This window comes from Mustela nivalis, assembly GCF_964662115.1.
Source record: "Mustela nivalis genome assembly, chromosome: 18".
In the NCBI taxonomy this organism is placed as follows: Eukaryota; Metazoa; Chordata; class Mammalia; order Carnivora; family Mustelidae; genus Mustela; species Mustela nivalis.
Genome location: NC_139037.1, coordinates 53140610 through 53157327, shown reverse-complemented (window position 1 = coordinate 53157327; position 16718 = coordinate 53140610). Strand labels below are relative to the sequence as shown.

At 41.4% G+C, this 16718-nt stretch overlaps 1 protein-coding gene and 1 long non-coding RNA gene across 2 annotated transcripts in view; one reads left to right on the top strand and one right to left on the bottom strand.

The window, feature by feature from the left end:
• LOC309852832 overlaps nucleotides 1–16718 on the bottom strand; it is a 642903-nt gene that overhangs the window by 234434 nt on the left and 391751 nt on the right. The window lies entirely within an intron of this gene.
• Nucleotides 1923–13062, top strand: LOC309853937 (vomeronasal type-1 receptor 4-like; the record flags this gene model as incomplete). The annotated part of the gene is made up of 3 exons (XM_082712537.1): nucleotides 1923–2094; nucleotides 9844–10587; nucleotides 13004–13062. 3 exons carry the CDS (start codon nucleotides 1923–1925, stop codon nucleotides 13060–13062), a joined length of 975 nt encoding a protein of 324 aa, XP_082568663.1.

The following is a 16718-nucleotide window of genomic DNA, read 5'->3' as shown; positions in this document are numbered from 1 at the left end:
TTGTAAATGACATGAATTCCATAGAATTGGCATCTGTGGAAGACAGATCTTTCTCTCCTTTGTGGATGTGACTTGGGCTTGTTGGCAAGAAAGAGGTTTGGTGTTGAACACTCATGTTCCTGATGTGATGAGAGGAGTTTATGGTGGGGCTTTCCAGTGAATTTGGAGCTGTGAAGGGAGAGTCATTTGAAAGGCAGAGACCTAAATCTTTTCTGTTTATGTTCCAGCTTGTAGTTCCTTGGTTTTCAATTTTCCTTAATTTTAGGGGAGTTTTTTTTAAAACTTTTAATTTTTTTTCAGCTTAGAGAAAGCGAGCGAGCAAGCGAGAGAGAGAGAGAGAGAGAGAGAGCTTATGTGTGTGTGACCGTGGAGGGACAGAGGAGAAGGAGAGGGGGAAGGAGACGCAAACTGAAGCCAACTGAGCTTGGGGCCTGACTTAGGGGCTCCATCCTGCAACCACCAGATCACAACTTGGGCTGATACCAAGAGTATGACCCTCAATGGACTGAACCACCCAGTACGCCTAGGAGAGATTTTTATATAGTTTATGTACGTATCTACATCTATATAGAGATATCTATCTGCATCTACATGTAGATTTAAAAAATTTTTTTTAAATGAATTAATTTATTTTCCGAAAAAACCAGTATTCATTATTTTTTTCACCACACCCAGTGCTCCATGCAATCCGTGCCCTCTATAATACCCACCACCTGGTACCCCAACCTTTCACCCCCCCGTCACTTCAAACCCCTCAGATTGTTTTTCAGAGTCTATAGTCTCTCATGATTCACCTCCCCTTCCAATTTACCCCAACATGTAGATTTTTGTAGCTAATATACCCATGTGTATGTATATATATTTACAAATATATTTATATCTATATCTATATATGTATCTATATTTTATATAGTTTATAGGTATAGATAGAGATAATTATAGATTATATGTAGAAGTTTGTACAACGGAGTGAAACATATTGGAGCTCACATGAAACACTTAAATATTTTCTTCAAATTAGATCACAACACAAGAAGAAATGGTAGATATTGACACACTCATACCTACAGTTGTGCATGTAAGGATCTATTGTATGATCTCTGTGACAATATGCAATATAGATGCAGAGTTAATCATGTTTGTTATTCACCAATCAATATAATGGAGCTTTGTTTTTTGGGGGAAAATTTCAATAGTATCAGCTATTGTAATGACCAAGTCAATGTCTATGTGATCTGACGCGTATATATCCATACTAACTCTTTGATTGTTAAAAATCCATGAAATGCACTTTTTAAAAAAAATTTTTTATTTCTTTTCCCAGCGTAACTGTATTCATTGTTTTTGCACCACACCCAGTGCTCCATGCAGACCATGCCCTCTCCAATACCCACCACCTGGTTCCCCCAACCTCCCTCCCCCTGCCCCTTCAAAACTCCCAGATTGTTTCTCAGAGTCCATAGTCTCTCATGGTTCACTTCCCCTTCCAATTTCCCTCAACTCCCTTCTCCTCTCCATCTCTCCTTGTCCTCCATGCTATTTGTTATGCTCCACAAATAAGTGACTTTTCATTTTCCTACCTTAACTCTCTTATTTTGCCATATCTCTTGAAATAATACCCAGTGTACAGAGGAAACATATTTGATTTTAATGAGCTAATTAGTGTGAAGATGGCATTGCCAGGTGACAGTCCAGAGGAAAAGGGCTGTCCTCCACCCCCTGGAAATCCTGTTCTTTCTAAGTGGGTGGTATTATGCTACCTATTCCTACTCTTCATTTTCTTCATATTTCTGTACAAATCTCTCCTGCTACCATCTCCAACGCCCAGCCTAGTAGCGGAATTGGTTATACCTCTCCTGAGCTTCGGAATTGAAGGAGTGTGACTCTTTATTGGAACAAGAGGAATCCTCTGCCATTGAAAGATGCCACTTGATATTAGTATGGAATTGACCTTCCTGTCTGCCATGCTGTTGTCCTACTGCCCCCTGCTGCAGACCTTTGTGCTCCGCTGGGAAGTCATCGTGGACAGCATCTTGCGCTTCTGTGGTTCGGAGCTGCTGCCGCTTGAGGTGCTCACCCTGGCTATTTTCTCCAGTATGGACAGAATTTCAAGTACAAAGATTTCACCCACCAGCCGTCATGGGCTGAGGCCACAGATACTTCTGGTCTTTGGCCACACCAGTGAAACTTGGTGGGTCACGTTGTCCTGGGAAAGGTCATAGCTTTTCCTCGGCACAGTCGTTTGTGTAACACACTGAACACGAGGCCACCGGGCATCCTCTTCTAAAGTTAGACCAAGAGTCTAAGAGACTTGTTTGTACTCCATTGTTGGGAGGGGCAAGGCTGTCCCGTCCTGGTCCTTCTCAGAAGCATTTCCTGCTGCCCTCCAGTTCTTTCTGATCGTTCTGGCCAGGGCATCTTGTGTGGACTGTGTAGGCTCCTTGGGCTTCCAAAAGGTCTGGAACCACATACTCCCCATATGTGCTGTGGCACCCCTTCAAATGAGTGCAGAGAACCTCAGGATGGTTGCCTCCCAGCGTGATTCAAAATCCTCTCATCTCGTTCCTTAGAGGCTGAATTCCAGGACTTTGTTAGTAGCTCATAGTGTTATTTTCCTAATCTTACCATGAAAGAAACATTTAAAAATAATAAATGTGTATTTTTTGTAAAAAAATAAAAATTAAAGGAGTGATTATGCAATTTACATTTAATATAATAATTCATACATTTACATATCACTTGGATTTATTTCCTCTATATAGGTAAACTTCTTTTTTACATGTTGTTTTACATTATTATTTCATATAATAATTGACCCCTTGTTTTGAGTTGGGTAGCCTTATTTCTTAGTTTTACCCAGATATTTCAACATATTTAAATGCTAATCACAGTGTCATTTCATTATGTGTATGAAACCCCACCTTTGTAATTTAAGCACAATATTAATCCATTTACCATTACCCATCTGTTTGATTGGTGAGATGTATTTTAAAAATTTAAAGGCACACTCAGCAGTTACAAGTGTGTAGCTCAATGGAAGTTTACACAGTGATCACCTTTGTGTAATTGGTACCAACTACGCAAAATAAAATATTGTCAGACACCCCCCCCCCCGCCCCCAAGAAGCCCCTTGTGCTCCTTACCAGGCACTCCTCCTCAGGATCATCACTGCTCTGACCTGAAACAGCATAGGTTACTTTAGCCTGTTCTGCATTTGATGTAAAGGAAGTACGAGAGCTTGGATGCATTTGTATTTTGCTTTTGCCCTTCCTCCTGTTGTTTGTGAATTTATTGCTGCATGCTGTTATTGGTCATCCATTGACGTTGCTGTATATGCTTCCATTGTGTATATATAAAGGAATTTATTTGGTCATTCCACTGCGAATGAGCGTAGGGGTGGTCTTCAGTTTGGGAGTATCAGAAATTCTGCCGGTATGTAAATTTAGATTTCACTTTGATGGCATACATACAAATTTCTCTTGGCCATTCTAACTGGTGTAAAGTGATACCTCAATGTGGTTTTTTTTTGTTGTTGTTGTGTTATGTTAGTCACCATGCAGTACATTGTTAGTTTTTGATGTAGTATTCATGATTCATTGTTAGAATTTCCCTGATGGCTGATGAGGATGAACACTTTTTCATGTGCCTGCTAGCCATTTGTATGTCTTCTTCGGAGAAGTGTCTGCTCATGTCTTCTGCCCTTTTTGACTTGGTTATCTGTTTTTTGGGTGTTGAGTTTCAGAAGTTCTTTTTTTTTAAAAATAATTTTATATATTTGAGAGAGAGAGAGAGAGAGAACGAACACATGACAGGGGTGAGGATCAGAGTAAGAAGCAGAATCCCTGCAGAGCTAGGAGCCCAATATGGGACTCAATCTGAGGACTCCAGGATCATGACCTGAGCCAAAGAGGGTTGCTCAACTGCCTGAGCCACCCAGGTGCCTGAGTTTGAGAAGTTCTTTATAGATCTTGAATATCAGCCCTTTATCTGTAGTGTCATTTGCAAATATCTTCTCCCATTCTGTGGGTTGCCTCTTTGTTTTGTTGACTGTTTCCTATGCTGTGCAGAAGTGTTTTGTCTTGTTGAAGTCCCAATAGTTCATTTGTGCTTTTTTTTCCCTTGCCTTTAGAGACATATCTTGAAAGAAGTTGCTGCAACCAGTGTCGATGAGGTTATTGTCTATATCATCCTCTAGGATTATGATGGATTCCTGTCTCACATTGAAGTCTTTCACCCATTTAAAGTTGATCTTTCCATATGGTGTAAGAGAATAGTCCAGGTTCATTCTTCTCTGTGTAGCTGTCCAATTTTCCCAGCATCATTTATGGAGGAGACTGCCTTTTTTCCCAATGGATCTTTTATTCCTGCTTGGTCAAAATTATTTGACCATTGAGTTGAGGGTCCATATCTGGGCTCTCTGTTCTGTTCCATTGGCCTATGTGTCTGTTTTTGTGCTAGAACCATGCTGTCTTGGTGTTCCAAGCTTTGTAATATAGCTTGAAATCAGGCAATGTGATGCCCCCAGCTTTGTAAGATTTTTTCTAAAAAAAATCACCAGAGAGAGGGTGACAAATCCTGAGAGACTCTGGACTCCAGGAAACAAACTGAGGGTTCCAGAAAGGAGGGAGATTGGGCAATGAGGTAACTAGGTGTCAAATATTAAGGAAGTCATGTGTTGTGATGAGTACTGGGTGTTACACAAAACTGATGAATTGCTGAACACTACAACAAACACTAACGATGTACTATATGTTGGCTAACTGAAAAATAAAATCAATAATAATAATAATAATAATAATAATAATAATAATAAATGAGAAAAAAGTGAAATGTGCACCTTGAGATCAAGTCACACTCTCCACCACCAGAGCCAGGCAGGTGCTCCAAGGTCATTCTCCTTTCTAACACAATAAAACTATCCCACATATGTAAGAAACACTTGTGTTATGCCTTCATTTCACTCCCTGTCCATATACAGATTCCCTGCAGTGACACAATGATGACATATTTGTCTGTTCTCAGAAATCTTGGGTCCAGTCATATCAGGGATTTATTTTATTGTATTCATTCTTTAGTCTGTATTGAAGATCAGTTACCACTCTTCCTTTTTCTTTGTCCTCAGTGATAGTGACAGTATTGAGAAATGCTGTCTTTGTTTTGCAGAATGTCCCTCATTGTCGCTGTTTCAGATTGTGTCTGTCATTTTGAGTTCAGGCCCCTCCTTGGAGAACAATTATAGACACAGATGATGGTGGGACCTCCTGAGTTCCTGAGCTCAGAGGCTAAGTGATGAGGAAATGTCGGTGTCCTAGATGTGTGGTTGAACTTCTTCCTGGGAGAAGCAGGAGAAGTGGTTTGATTGTCAGGGTGAGCTGGGGAGAGAGGGCATATCCACAGATGTTCAGGCTCCTGGAGGAGTGCAGTCATCTCTGAGATGCAGGATAACCAGAAGCCTATTATTAGAGTGGAACACCCCATAGAAGCTCTTTCAGGAAGATACCCAGATGATTGCCAGGCTCATTTCAATTTGAGAAGTAGTGTGGAGCTAAATGGTCCTTGGTACTGGGTTCCCAGTTAGGATCACTTGGGGAGATTCACAAACACCATCACTTGTGCTCTACTCACCCCCCATTTTCATTCTGTCAGTCTTTGACTCTGTAGGACACATTTCTAAGAACGGAGCCGAAGCTCTGGCCCATGGGGACCCAATGGGGGACTGCTCTGCATGGGGTGTTTTGTTTTTTTTAGATTTTATTTATTTACTTGACAGAGTGTGAGAGAGAGATCCCATGTAGACAGAGAGGCAGGCAGAGAGAGGGGGAAGCAGACTCCCTGCTAAGCAGATAGCCTGATGCAGGCCTGGATCCCAAGATCCTGAGAACACAACCTGAGCCAAAGACAGAGGCTTAACCCACTGAGCCACCCAGGCACCCTCTGCATCAGTTCTCTAGAAGCATTTGTATAGGCCCATCCCCAGTGCTGTTGCAGGATTTGGGATGTTTCTAGGAGGGCAATGTTCCTGCCGACAGGTGAGGAAAAACTCATGTCATGACCTTCAGATCAGAGCTGTGTGTCTTTGAATCCCTCCTGCGGTAAAGGATATGCAACAGCAGGTTTTTCTGCATTTCAGGGAACTTCTCCTTGGGGGGAGGCAGGTGACAAGGGAAGATGTATCAGTTTGCTGGTGTTGTCATAAGAGAGACCGTGAGCTGGGGTCTAAAGCAATGGAAATTTATTTTCTGGCAGTTCTGGAGGCAAACAGTCCAAGATTAAGGTGTCCTCAAGTCCATGTTCCCTCTGAAGGTCATGATGGAGCATTTCTCAAAGGCTCTATCCCAGTACTCTGTTTGTTGCTTGTGGCCAAACAAATTTGTGTTCCCCCAGATTTCCTCTTTTGTAAGGATACCAGTCATGATGGTGGCTAGCTGCCACCCAACTCCACCTGACCACATCTTACTAGATTCTATCTTGAATGACCCTATTGCCTATGAAGGACATATTTTGAGGGACGGGGAGTTAAGACTTCAGCATATTAATTTTGATGAGACTCAGTGCAACCCATAGTACAAGGGGTATGTTGGTCCTTTTGAAAAGGGAATCTTTTTACTTATTTATTTATTTTTCCAGAAAACAAAAGTTGAGGGAACATTTCCCCACTTCTTTTATATAAAAAATTCTTTTATTGTGTTATGTTAGTCACCATAAAATACAGCATTAGTGGGGCAGGTGTGTGGCTCAGTGTATTAAGCCTCTGCTTTCAGCTCAGGTCATTATCTGAGGGTACTGGGACTGAGTCCTGCATCAGGCTCTCTGTTCAGCAGGCAGCCTGTCCCCTCCTTCCCCCGCCTCTCTGCCTACCTCTCTGCCTACCTCTCTGCCTACCTGTGATCTTTCTCTCTGTCTAATAAAAATAATTATGCCTCCATCATAAAGGACAAATATCCAACTTTTGTAGCAACATGGACGGGACTGGAAGAGATTATGCTGAGTGAAATAAGTCAAGCAGAGGGAGTCAATTATCATATGGTTTCACTTATTTGTGGAGCATAGCAAATAACATGGAGGACAAGGGGAGATGGAGAGGATAAGGGAGTTGAGGGAAATTGGAAGAGGAGGTGAACCCTGAGAGACTATGGACTCTGAAAAACAATCTGAGGGTTTTGAAGGGGTGGGGGTGGGAGGTTGGGGGAACCAGGTGGTGGGTATTGGAGAGGGCACGAATTGCATAGAGCACTGGGTATGGTGCAAAAACAATGAATACTGTTACGCTGAAAATAAATTAAAATAAATAAATAAAAGATTTTTAAGAAAAATACACCATTAGTTTCTTTTGCAGTGTTCCAAGATTTGTTATGTATGTAAACGACACCTTTAAAGTGTGTGTTTTTTTCCACATAATGCGAAAGAGGCCTAGAAAACTGGGGAGCAAAGGAAAAAGGTGAGCTGCATTGGGCTTTCTGCTCTGTAGGGAGACTGCTTCCTTCTCCCTTTCTCTGCCTGCCTCTCTGCCTACTTGTGATGTCTGTCTAGCAAATAAATAAATAAAATCTTTTTTTAAAAAAACAGTTGCTAGCAAGAAACTTGTAGTTGTTCTTCATAATTGGCACCTGGGAGAAAGGTTTTCAAAAATATTCTCAGCTCCCAAGCCTGTCAGTGCCAATGCTGCTTCAGGTGAAATGATAATTGCAGTTGTGAAGGGAGGGGAGCTCCCAGAGTCATAAAAACACATCTCACTGCCCAGAAGCCCTCTTGCACCTGTACTGCCAGCTCTGACCATCACCCTGAGCTCTCCAGTTGGACAGCAGGAAGAATTTGGTGGGTTCTCTGCATCTTTCTACCTTAGAGGTACAATCTGGAAGGCAAGGAGTTGTCTCAGGAGTCCAGGTAAGGGAGCATAATGGACAAAGGGGGATTTCTGTGTATGAATGTGGTCCAGTGCCGAAGCCGGGTATGGAGGTGGAATCCATCCTGAGGCAGGAGCTGAGTCAGTAAAGAGAGATGTGGACCTAGATTAGCACCCACCCCTGATGGCTGCTGAGGCCACAGAGTAGAATCCTCTTTGACAGTGACTGTTGTGTTTTTATCAGAGGGGTCATCAAAAATGACTTTTTGAAGGGTTAATTTTAATTCCACTTACCTAAACCATCAGAGTCACATTTTTTTTTACATGTACAATATAGTAGTTCAACACTTTCTCCAAAGATCTCTAATTTTAATATGCCTAAGGACTGTTGTTCTGGAGTGATTCTGCTGTTGAGTCTGTGTTACTGGAGCCATAGCATAATTTGTAGATCTTGACATGTGCACACATAGCACCTCCATGTTTGTAATAAATGTTGGATGTATGTATAGAAATCATGTGATCATGAGCAGACACAGTGTGTCAGAGCACAGTTGCTGGAGTGGACATGTTTTTCTAACTCTGAGTCTATGAAGTGCTTAATGGATTGAATACTTATGTATCAAATGGTTATTGAGGGACTTTTCCCATTAAATTAGGGAAGCATCATTTAAGAAAAGTAGAAATTAATGCTTTTCAGATATGACTTTTAGACTCTAATGTATCTTGTGTTGTGTATGCTGCTATTAAATATTAGAATACAAACCCAAAAACTATGTCACTTATACAAGATACAAGATTTTTACTGTATATTGCATTTTGCATGTCTGGTATTTCAATATTTTGCACAGATCTTGCTTTACAGCTACTAATTTTATTTCATCAGGTATTCATAATTACATACATAATACATATATGATCTGAATGTAGTCGTTATTTTGTTTCTACTTTACACAATGTAATCTGCCAGTGGTGCTTCTTGTGCAGAGTCTATGCCTTGTACATTTGCTCCTGGAATGAAAGCAAATGATTCTTTCTGTTGATGTACTAATTTTAAGTCATTCCTGCATTCATTTAGTCCAGCTTGTCATGGGGCAGGGTCCTGCACCTTTGGAATACTCTAGTCAGTGCATCTATAGTTTATTATTAACTCTAAAGCTTTATTTACATTCATATTTGATTATAGAACAGTCTTCCTAAATAAGTGAAAACTCATCATTAAGAAAAGTTCAAATATGGCAGCAATCTCAATTCAGATGACAAGGTACAAACATAAGACTACACTGAGATCTGATTTATTTAAAGAACCACAGCTGACTATTTTTTTTTTTTTTTTTTGTATAGTATGGATTCAGAGTACCAGCTTTGTGACCAGCCCAGCCCGGTTCCAGTCCCCACCCTGGATTGGTGAGTCAATTGAGACAAAGCAGTTCACCTCTGTGTAACTGTGTTATCCTCATCTTTATGAGGAATGCAGTAAGGAATGCCTCCTGAATCTGTGAGAAATAAGAAGTGACCCCCATGGGTGGCCATTAAACCAGCAATTCACACTTGCAAGTGTTTGGCAATGGCTGTGTATATAACTCTTGGAAGGCCCAAAATGACAGAAGAACTTTGGTATTTCAAAGTAGGGAGTGTAGAAATGTGAAGAATATCAGATTTCAATCGACACAATTTGTGTGGCGCACAGGTGATATTCCCATGCAGGATCCTCTAGCCCAGAAAACAGAGATCAGTCACTGATATTTGACTGAGAACTGACAGGATGGCCACAAGGGGTCTGACAATAGGAGCAATCTTCTTCTTTTTTTTTTTTTTTAAGATTTTATTTATTTATTTGACAGAGAGAGATCACAAGCAGGCAGAGAGGCACGCAGAGAGAGAGGAGGAAGCAGGCTCCCTACTGAGCAGAGAGCCTGATGCGGGGCTCGATCCCAGGACCGTGAGATCATGACCTGAGCCGAAGGCAGCAGCTTAACCACTGAGCCACCCAGGCGCCCCAGGAGCAATCTTCTTAATACAGACTCTGGTTGGAATTCTGGGGAACTTCTCTCTTTACCTTTATCTCCTCCTTGATTTTACTGGGTGTAAGCCAAGGCCCACAGATTTGATTGTCAAAAACCTGACTGTAGGCAACATTTTGGTCCTGTTCTCTATTGGTATATACAATACAATGTCATCCTTTGGGTGGTATCACATCGTCAGTGATTTTGGATGCAAATTTTTCGTCTATGTGCGTGGGGTGGGCAGAGGGGTGTCCATTGGCACCACTTACCTCCTGAGTGTCTTCCAAGCTATCACCATCAGCCCCAGGAACTCCAGGTGGGCAGCACTTAAAGGGACAGCTCCCAAGTGCATGGTCCCTTCAGTTGTCCCTTCAGTTGGCTGGGTCTTGCAGATATTGGTAAATATCCTGTCTCCTTTGCTTATGACCGTCACTTTGAACAACAAAAATATCACAAATAGAAAAAGTTTGGGGTGCTGTTCAAGTATTCGTCTAGAGAAAAGCAGGGAGTTACTAAATGTAGCATTGTTGTCATTCCCTGATGTGGTATTTTTGGGGCTCATGCTCTGGGCCAGCAGCTTCATGGTCTTCCACCTATACAGGCACAAGCAGAGGGTCCAACATATTCTTAGGACCACCATCTCATCATCGCCTGAGTCTACAGCCACCAAAACCGTCCTTCTTCTATTGAGCACCTTTGTCTACTTTATCACGCTCTCCTCTGTCCTTCGTAGTCTTTTGGGTATTTTTGATCATCTCAGCTGGTACCTTTTTTTTTTTTTTAATTTATTTATTTGACAGACAGAAATCACAAATAGGCAGAGAGGCAGGCAGAGAGAGGGGGAGGCAGGCTCCCCGCTAAGCAGAGAGCCCGACGCGGGGATCGATCCCAGGACCCCGAGATCACGACCCAAGCCGAAGGCAGAGGCTTTAACCCACTGAGCCACCCAGGCGCCCCTCAGCTGGTACCTTTTGAACACCAGTTTGGTGATCACTCTGTGGTTCCCAACCCTCAGCCCCTTTCTGCTCATGAGCTGTGACCCCAGGATATCCATGGTCTGCTTTGCCTGGATCAGGAATATAAAATCCCCTCATGTTATGAGAAACATGTAAATTGTAGGAATTTCCTTAATGTTACTAATGTTGGTAATTCACTCATCCCCTCAGGATCCCGAGTACAATGATGAGAAGCTACCAGAACATCTTGGTCATCTCCTTCAAAGTTAACAATAAGTCATACTTGTATAATTGCAATGTGATACTATATTATTATCTTATAAATACTCATGTGTTTGAAGTTTCGCTATTGGTCAGTGGAGGAGCATAGAAAGTATGCAATTATAAACACCAGCTCCTGAAACAATCTGAATATTTTTGAGAAGTCTTTGTGTGTGTCAGGTAAATTTGTCACCTACATTTCCCAGAAGTGAAGTAGGCACTGAAGTGTAGGGGAAGGAGCATGAGAATGGATCAGCTTGTGTCAGGTCATTGGTGAAACTGAAGAGAAGTGTACCAGAGGGAAATTCAGTCAGTGAGTACAGGTTTAGGGGTCAGTGGTCATTTTGTAGTTTTCCTACTAGAGGGGCAAGAGTTAATCATGTGAAGTATGATGCCATGGGAGCTTGGGAGATAAGCACTGTAAACATTTTTAGGTAGAAATGGACAGGCTGAACTGGAATGGGTAGTGGAGAGCATAGAATTACATTTTACCTAATTCGTAACATCAGGTGATTGTAACACTTTTAAATGACATGAATTCCATAGAATCGGTGTCTGTGGAAGGCAGATCTTTCTCTCCTTTGTGAAGGGGATTTGGGCCTGTTGGCAAGAAAGGGGTTTGGTGGTGATCATTCATATCCCTGAAGTGATGAGAGTAGTTTATGGTGGAGACTTTCACTGAGTTTGGAGAGCTGAAGGGAGAGCCATTTGAAAGGTAGAGACATAAATCCTTTCTGTTTATGTGGAGGTTGTGGCTTCTTGATTTTAAATTTTCCTAAATGTAAGGAGAGAGGTTCTTTTTTTAAAAGATTTTATTTATTTATTTTTTATTTTATTTATTTTTATTTATTTACTTAAGCGAGAGAGTGAGAGAGGGTGGGCCCCATGGAGAGGCAGAGGGGAGGGAGACGGGAGGAAGTAGGAATCTGAGGGCGACTCTTCACTATGCATGGACCTGACTGCGGGTTTCATTGCACAACTGCCAGATCATCGCTTGAGCTGAAGCCGAGTCAAACACTCAGTGGACTATTCCACACAGACGCTTCCCCTCGCCCAGAATGATTTTTATGTAGTTGATATCTACGTGTGTATCTATCTATACCTAGATATAGATATGTATGTTCTTTTTTTAAGGCTTTATTTATCCATTTGACAGAGATCACAAGCAGGCAGAGAGGCAGGCAGAGAGAGTGGGGGAAGCAGGCTCTCCACTGAGCAGAGAGCCCAATGTGGGCTCGATCCCAGGACCCTGGGACCATGACCCAATCTGAAGGCAGACGCTGCAACCGACTGAGCCACCCAGGTGCCCCTAGATATGGATGTTCTTTAGACTGTGTATACAACTTTGTTACAAAAAGTGGAACCCATATTTTAGCTCACATGGAACACTTAAATTGTTTCCAGAAATTTGATCACAACACAAGAAGAAAAAATAGATATTGACACACTCATACCTATAGCTGTGCATGTATGGATCTATTTGTATGATCTCTTTGCCAATATACAATACAGATGTAGAGTTAGTCATGTTTGTTATCCACCAATCAATGTACTGGAGCTTTGTCCTTTAGGGAGAAATTTCAATAGTATTAGTTATAATAATGCCCAAATCAAGGCCTATGTGATCTGATGTGTATATTGCCATGCTGATTGTTTGATTGTTAAAGATTCATGAAACGCACTTTTCATTTCCCTATTTTAACTCTATTGTTTTGCCATATCTCTTGAAATAACATCCTGTGAACAGAAGAAAAGTGTATGTTTTATTTTAAATGGAGTAATTAGAGTAAAGATGGCACTGCCCGGTGGTTGTCCAGAGGAAAAGGGCTGTCCACCCCATGGAAAATCTGTTCTTTCTGAGTGGGTGGTCATATGCTACCTATTCCTGCTGGAACTCTTCATATTTCTGTATGAAGCTGTCCTGCTACCATCTCCAATAGCTGATCTAGCAGTGGATGTGGTGATACCTCTCCTGAGCCTTGGAATTGAAGGAGTGTGAGTCTTTCTTGGTGCAAAGGGAAATCTTTGCCATTGAAAGATGGCACTTGGTATTAGGATGGACTTGACCTTCCCATCTGCCATGCTGTCCTCCTACTGCCTGCTACTGCAGACTTCCGTGCTTTTGCCAGGATGTCATCATGAACAGCACCTTGCTCTTGTCCTGTGGCTCAGAGCTGCTGCTTGAGGTTCTCACTCTGGCTGTTTTCTCCATTATGGAAAGGATTTCAAGTACAAAGATTTCAGCCAGGAGCCATCATGGGCTTTGACCACAACAGTGAGACTTGGTGGGAGAGTTTGTCCTGGGAATGGTCACAGCTTTTCGTCAGCACAGACATTTGGGTAATACACTGAGCCCAAGACAGTGGACATCCACTACTATATTTTTTAGGATTCTATTTATTTATATTTGAGAGACAGAGAGAGAGAGAGACAGACAGACAGACAGACAGAGAGTGCATGCAGGAGCAGGTGAGAGGGGCTGAGGGAGAAGAAGACTCTCACTGGGCAGGGAACACTCAGTCCCAGGACCTTGGGATCATGAACTGAGCAGAAGGCAGATGCTTAACTGATTGAGCTCCCAGGTACCTGGCGTCCATTTCCAAAGCAAGCCCTCTGCTATCACAAGAGACTGTTCTACCCTCCAGATTGGGAGGGGCAAGGCTGCCCCCTCCGAGCCCTTCTCAGAAGCAATTTCATGCTGCTCTCCAGTTCTCTTTGATATTCCTGGCCAGAGCATCTTGTGTGGACCAAGTAGTAAGTAGTGTGGGCTTCAAAAAGGACCAGAGTCTCATACTCCCCATATGTGCTGTGCCACCCTTTATAGTAGCAGAGAGAGCCTTGGGATGATCTGCTCCCAGGGTGACACAAATCCCCTCAACTCATTCCTCAGAGACTAAGCTCCAGGACTTCTCAGTAGCTCAGTGTTATTTTCCTGCTCTTATTTTGAAAGACACATCTAAAAATAACAAATTTGCATTTTGGGGTCAAAAAACAATAAAGGAAGTAATAACTCCATTTACATTTACTATAATAATTCATATATTTACATATAAGAGGGTTTATTTCCTCCTTTTATATATGTAAACTCTTAATTTTTAAACATAATTTTCATTAATTGAAAACATAATTTTCGTGTTATAATTCCATGTACTAATTGACCCCTTTTCTGAGTTGTATCCTTATTTCTTAGTTCTATTTATTATTATTTTTTATTTTAAAAATTGGGGGGGGGGGCTCCTGGGTGGCTCAGTTGATTAAGCAACTGCCTTTGGCTCAGGTCATGATCCTGGGGTCCTGGGACTGAGTCCCACATCGAGCTCCCTACTCAGCAGGGAGCCTGCTTCTACCGTTCTCCTCTCTCTTCTCATGCTCTCTCTCTCTCAAATAAATATATATAATCTTAAAAAAATTAAAAAAAGAAAATTTCTTATTGTTACTTACCATACACTACCTCATTAGTTTTTGATGTTGTTTTCCATAATTCATTGTTTGCGTATAACACCCAATGTTCCCTGCAATATGTGCCCCCCTTAATCCGATTAATGGGCTATTCCATACTTTCACCGCTCCCAAATCCTGTTTGTTTTTCAGGATCCAAGGTCTCTCATGGTTCATCTCCCCCTCCATTTTCCTCCACCTTAATTTTCCCTTCTTTCTCCTAATGTCCTCTATGTTATTCATTATGTTTCACAATAAGTGAAACCATATGATAACTGAGTTTCTGTTATTATTTCACTTAGCATAATCTCCTCTACTCCCATCCATGTGGATGCAAAATTTTAGTGTTCATCTTTCCTGGTGACTGAGTGATATCCCATTGTATATATGAACCACATCTTCTTTATCCGTTTGTCTTGTTGAAGGGCATCTCGGCTCTTTCCATAGTTTGGCAATCATGGACATGGATGCTATGAACATTGGGCTACATATGGCCCTTGTTTTCACTACATCTTTGTCTTTGGGGTAAATATCCAGTAGTGCAATTGCTGGGTCATAAGGTAGCTGTATTTTGAATGTTTTGAGAAACCTCCACATTATTTTCCAAAGTGGCTGCACCAACTTGCATTCCCACCAACAATATTAGGAGGAATTTGAGGGAGGTTTTTGTTCCCTACATCAGTATCTTTACCAGTTATTGGTCTGTTCATGTGGCCAGTTTCTTCTTGTTTCAGAGTGGTAGTTTTTTTAGGTTTCCAGGAAGGCATCCATTTCTTCCAGGTTGCTTAATTTGTTGGCACGTAGTTTTTGTTTTTGTTGTTGTTTAGGACCAACTTTGCAGTATACCATAGGTTTAAGACTGATGTGTGTTCATTCTCATTAGTTTCCATGAATTGTTTAAGTTCTTCTTTAATTTCCTGGTTGACCCAGTCATTATTTAGCAGGATGCTCTTTAAATTCCAAGTGTTTGACTTCCTTCCAAATTTCTTCTTGTTGTTGTGTTCCAGTTTCACAATATTGTGGTCTGAAAATATGCAGGTATATTCTCAATCTTTTGGTATCAGTTGAGACCTGATTTCTGACCAGGATATGGCTACTCTGGAGAGATTTCCATGTTCACTCAAGAAGAATGAGTATTCTGTTGGTTAGAATGGAGTATTCTGTATGTATCTATGATGTCCTTCTGGTCCAGTGTGTCATACAAAGCTCTTGTTTCTTTGTTGATCTTCTGCTTAGATAAGCTTGTCAGTGAAGCATTGAGGTCTCCTACTATTAATATATGACTATCAATGTGTTTCTTTATTTTGGTTATGAATTGGTTTATATAATCTGCTGCTCCCATGTTGGAGGCCTAGATATTTACAATTCTTAGATCTTCTTGTTGGATGGACCCTTTAAGTATGATATAATGTCCCTCTACATCTCTTACTACCATCTTTGGTTTAAAGTCCAATTTGTCGGATATGAGAATTGCTACCCCAGCTTTCATTTGAGCTCCGTTGATGTGGTAAATGGTTCTCCATCACCTCCCTTTGAATCAGGAGGCAACTTTAGGTTCAAAATGTGTTCTTGTAGGCAGCCTTTGGATGGGTCCTGCTTTTTTATCCAATCTAAAACGTGTCTCTTGATGGGAGTATTCAGCCTATTTACATTGAGAGTAACTATTGAAAGATATGAATTTGTTGCTATTGTATTGCCTGTAAAGTTCTTTCTATACATTTTCTGTTTCCTCCTGGTCTTGTGACTCGTGGGTTTCTCTTTGATTATAGAATCCCCCTTAATACTTCCTGCAAGGCTGCATTGGTGGTCACATAATTCTTTCATTTCTTCCTATCCTAAAACTTCTTTACATCTCCATCAGTTCTGAATTACAGCCTTGCTGGTTGAAATATTCTTGACTGCATGTTCTTTTCATTTATTACCTGGAGTGTGTCTTGCCCACCCATTCTGGCTTTCCAGGTGTCTGTTGATAGGTCTGATGTTATTCTGATGTTCCTCCCTCCCTACATACAAATCTCTTCCCCCAGGGAAGAGTCAGGATGGCGGAGAAGTAGCAGGCTGAGACTAATTCAGCTAGCAGGAGATCAGCTAGATAGCTTATCTAAAGATTGCAAACACCTACAAATCCAACAGGAGATCGAAGAGAAGAAGAACAGCAATTCTAGAAACAGAAAATCAACCACTTTCTGTAAGGTAGGACTGGCAGAGAAGTGAATC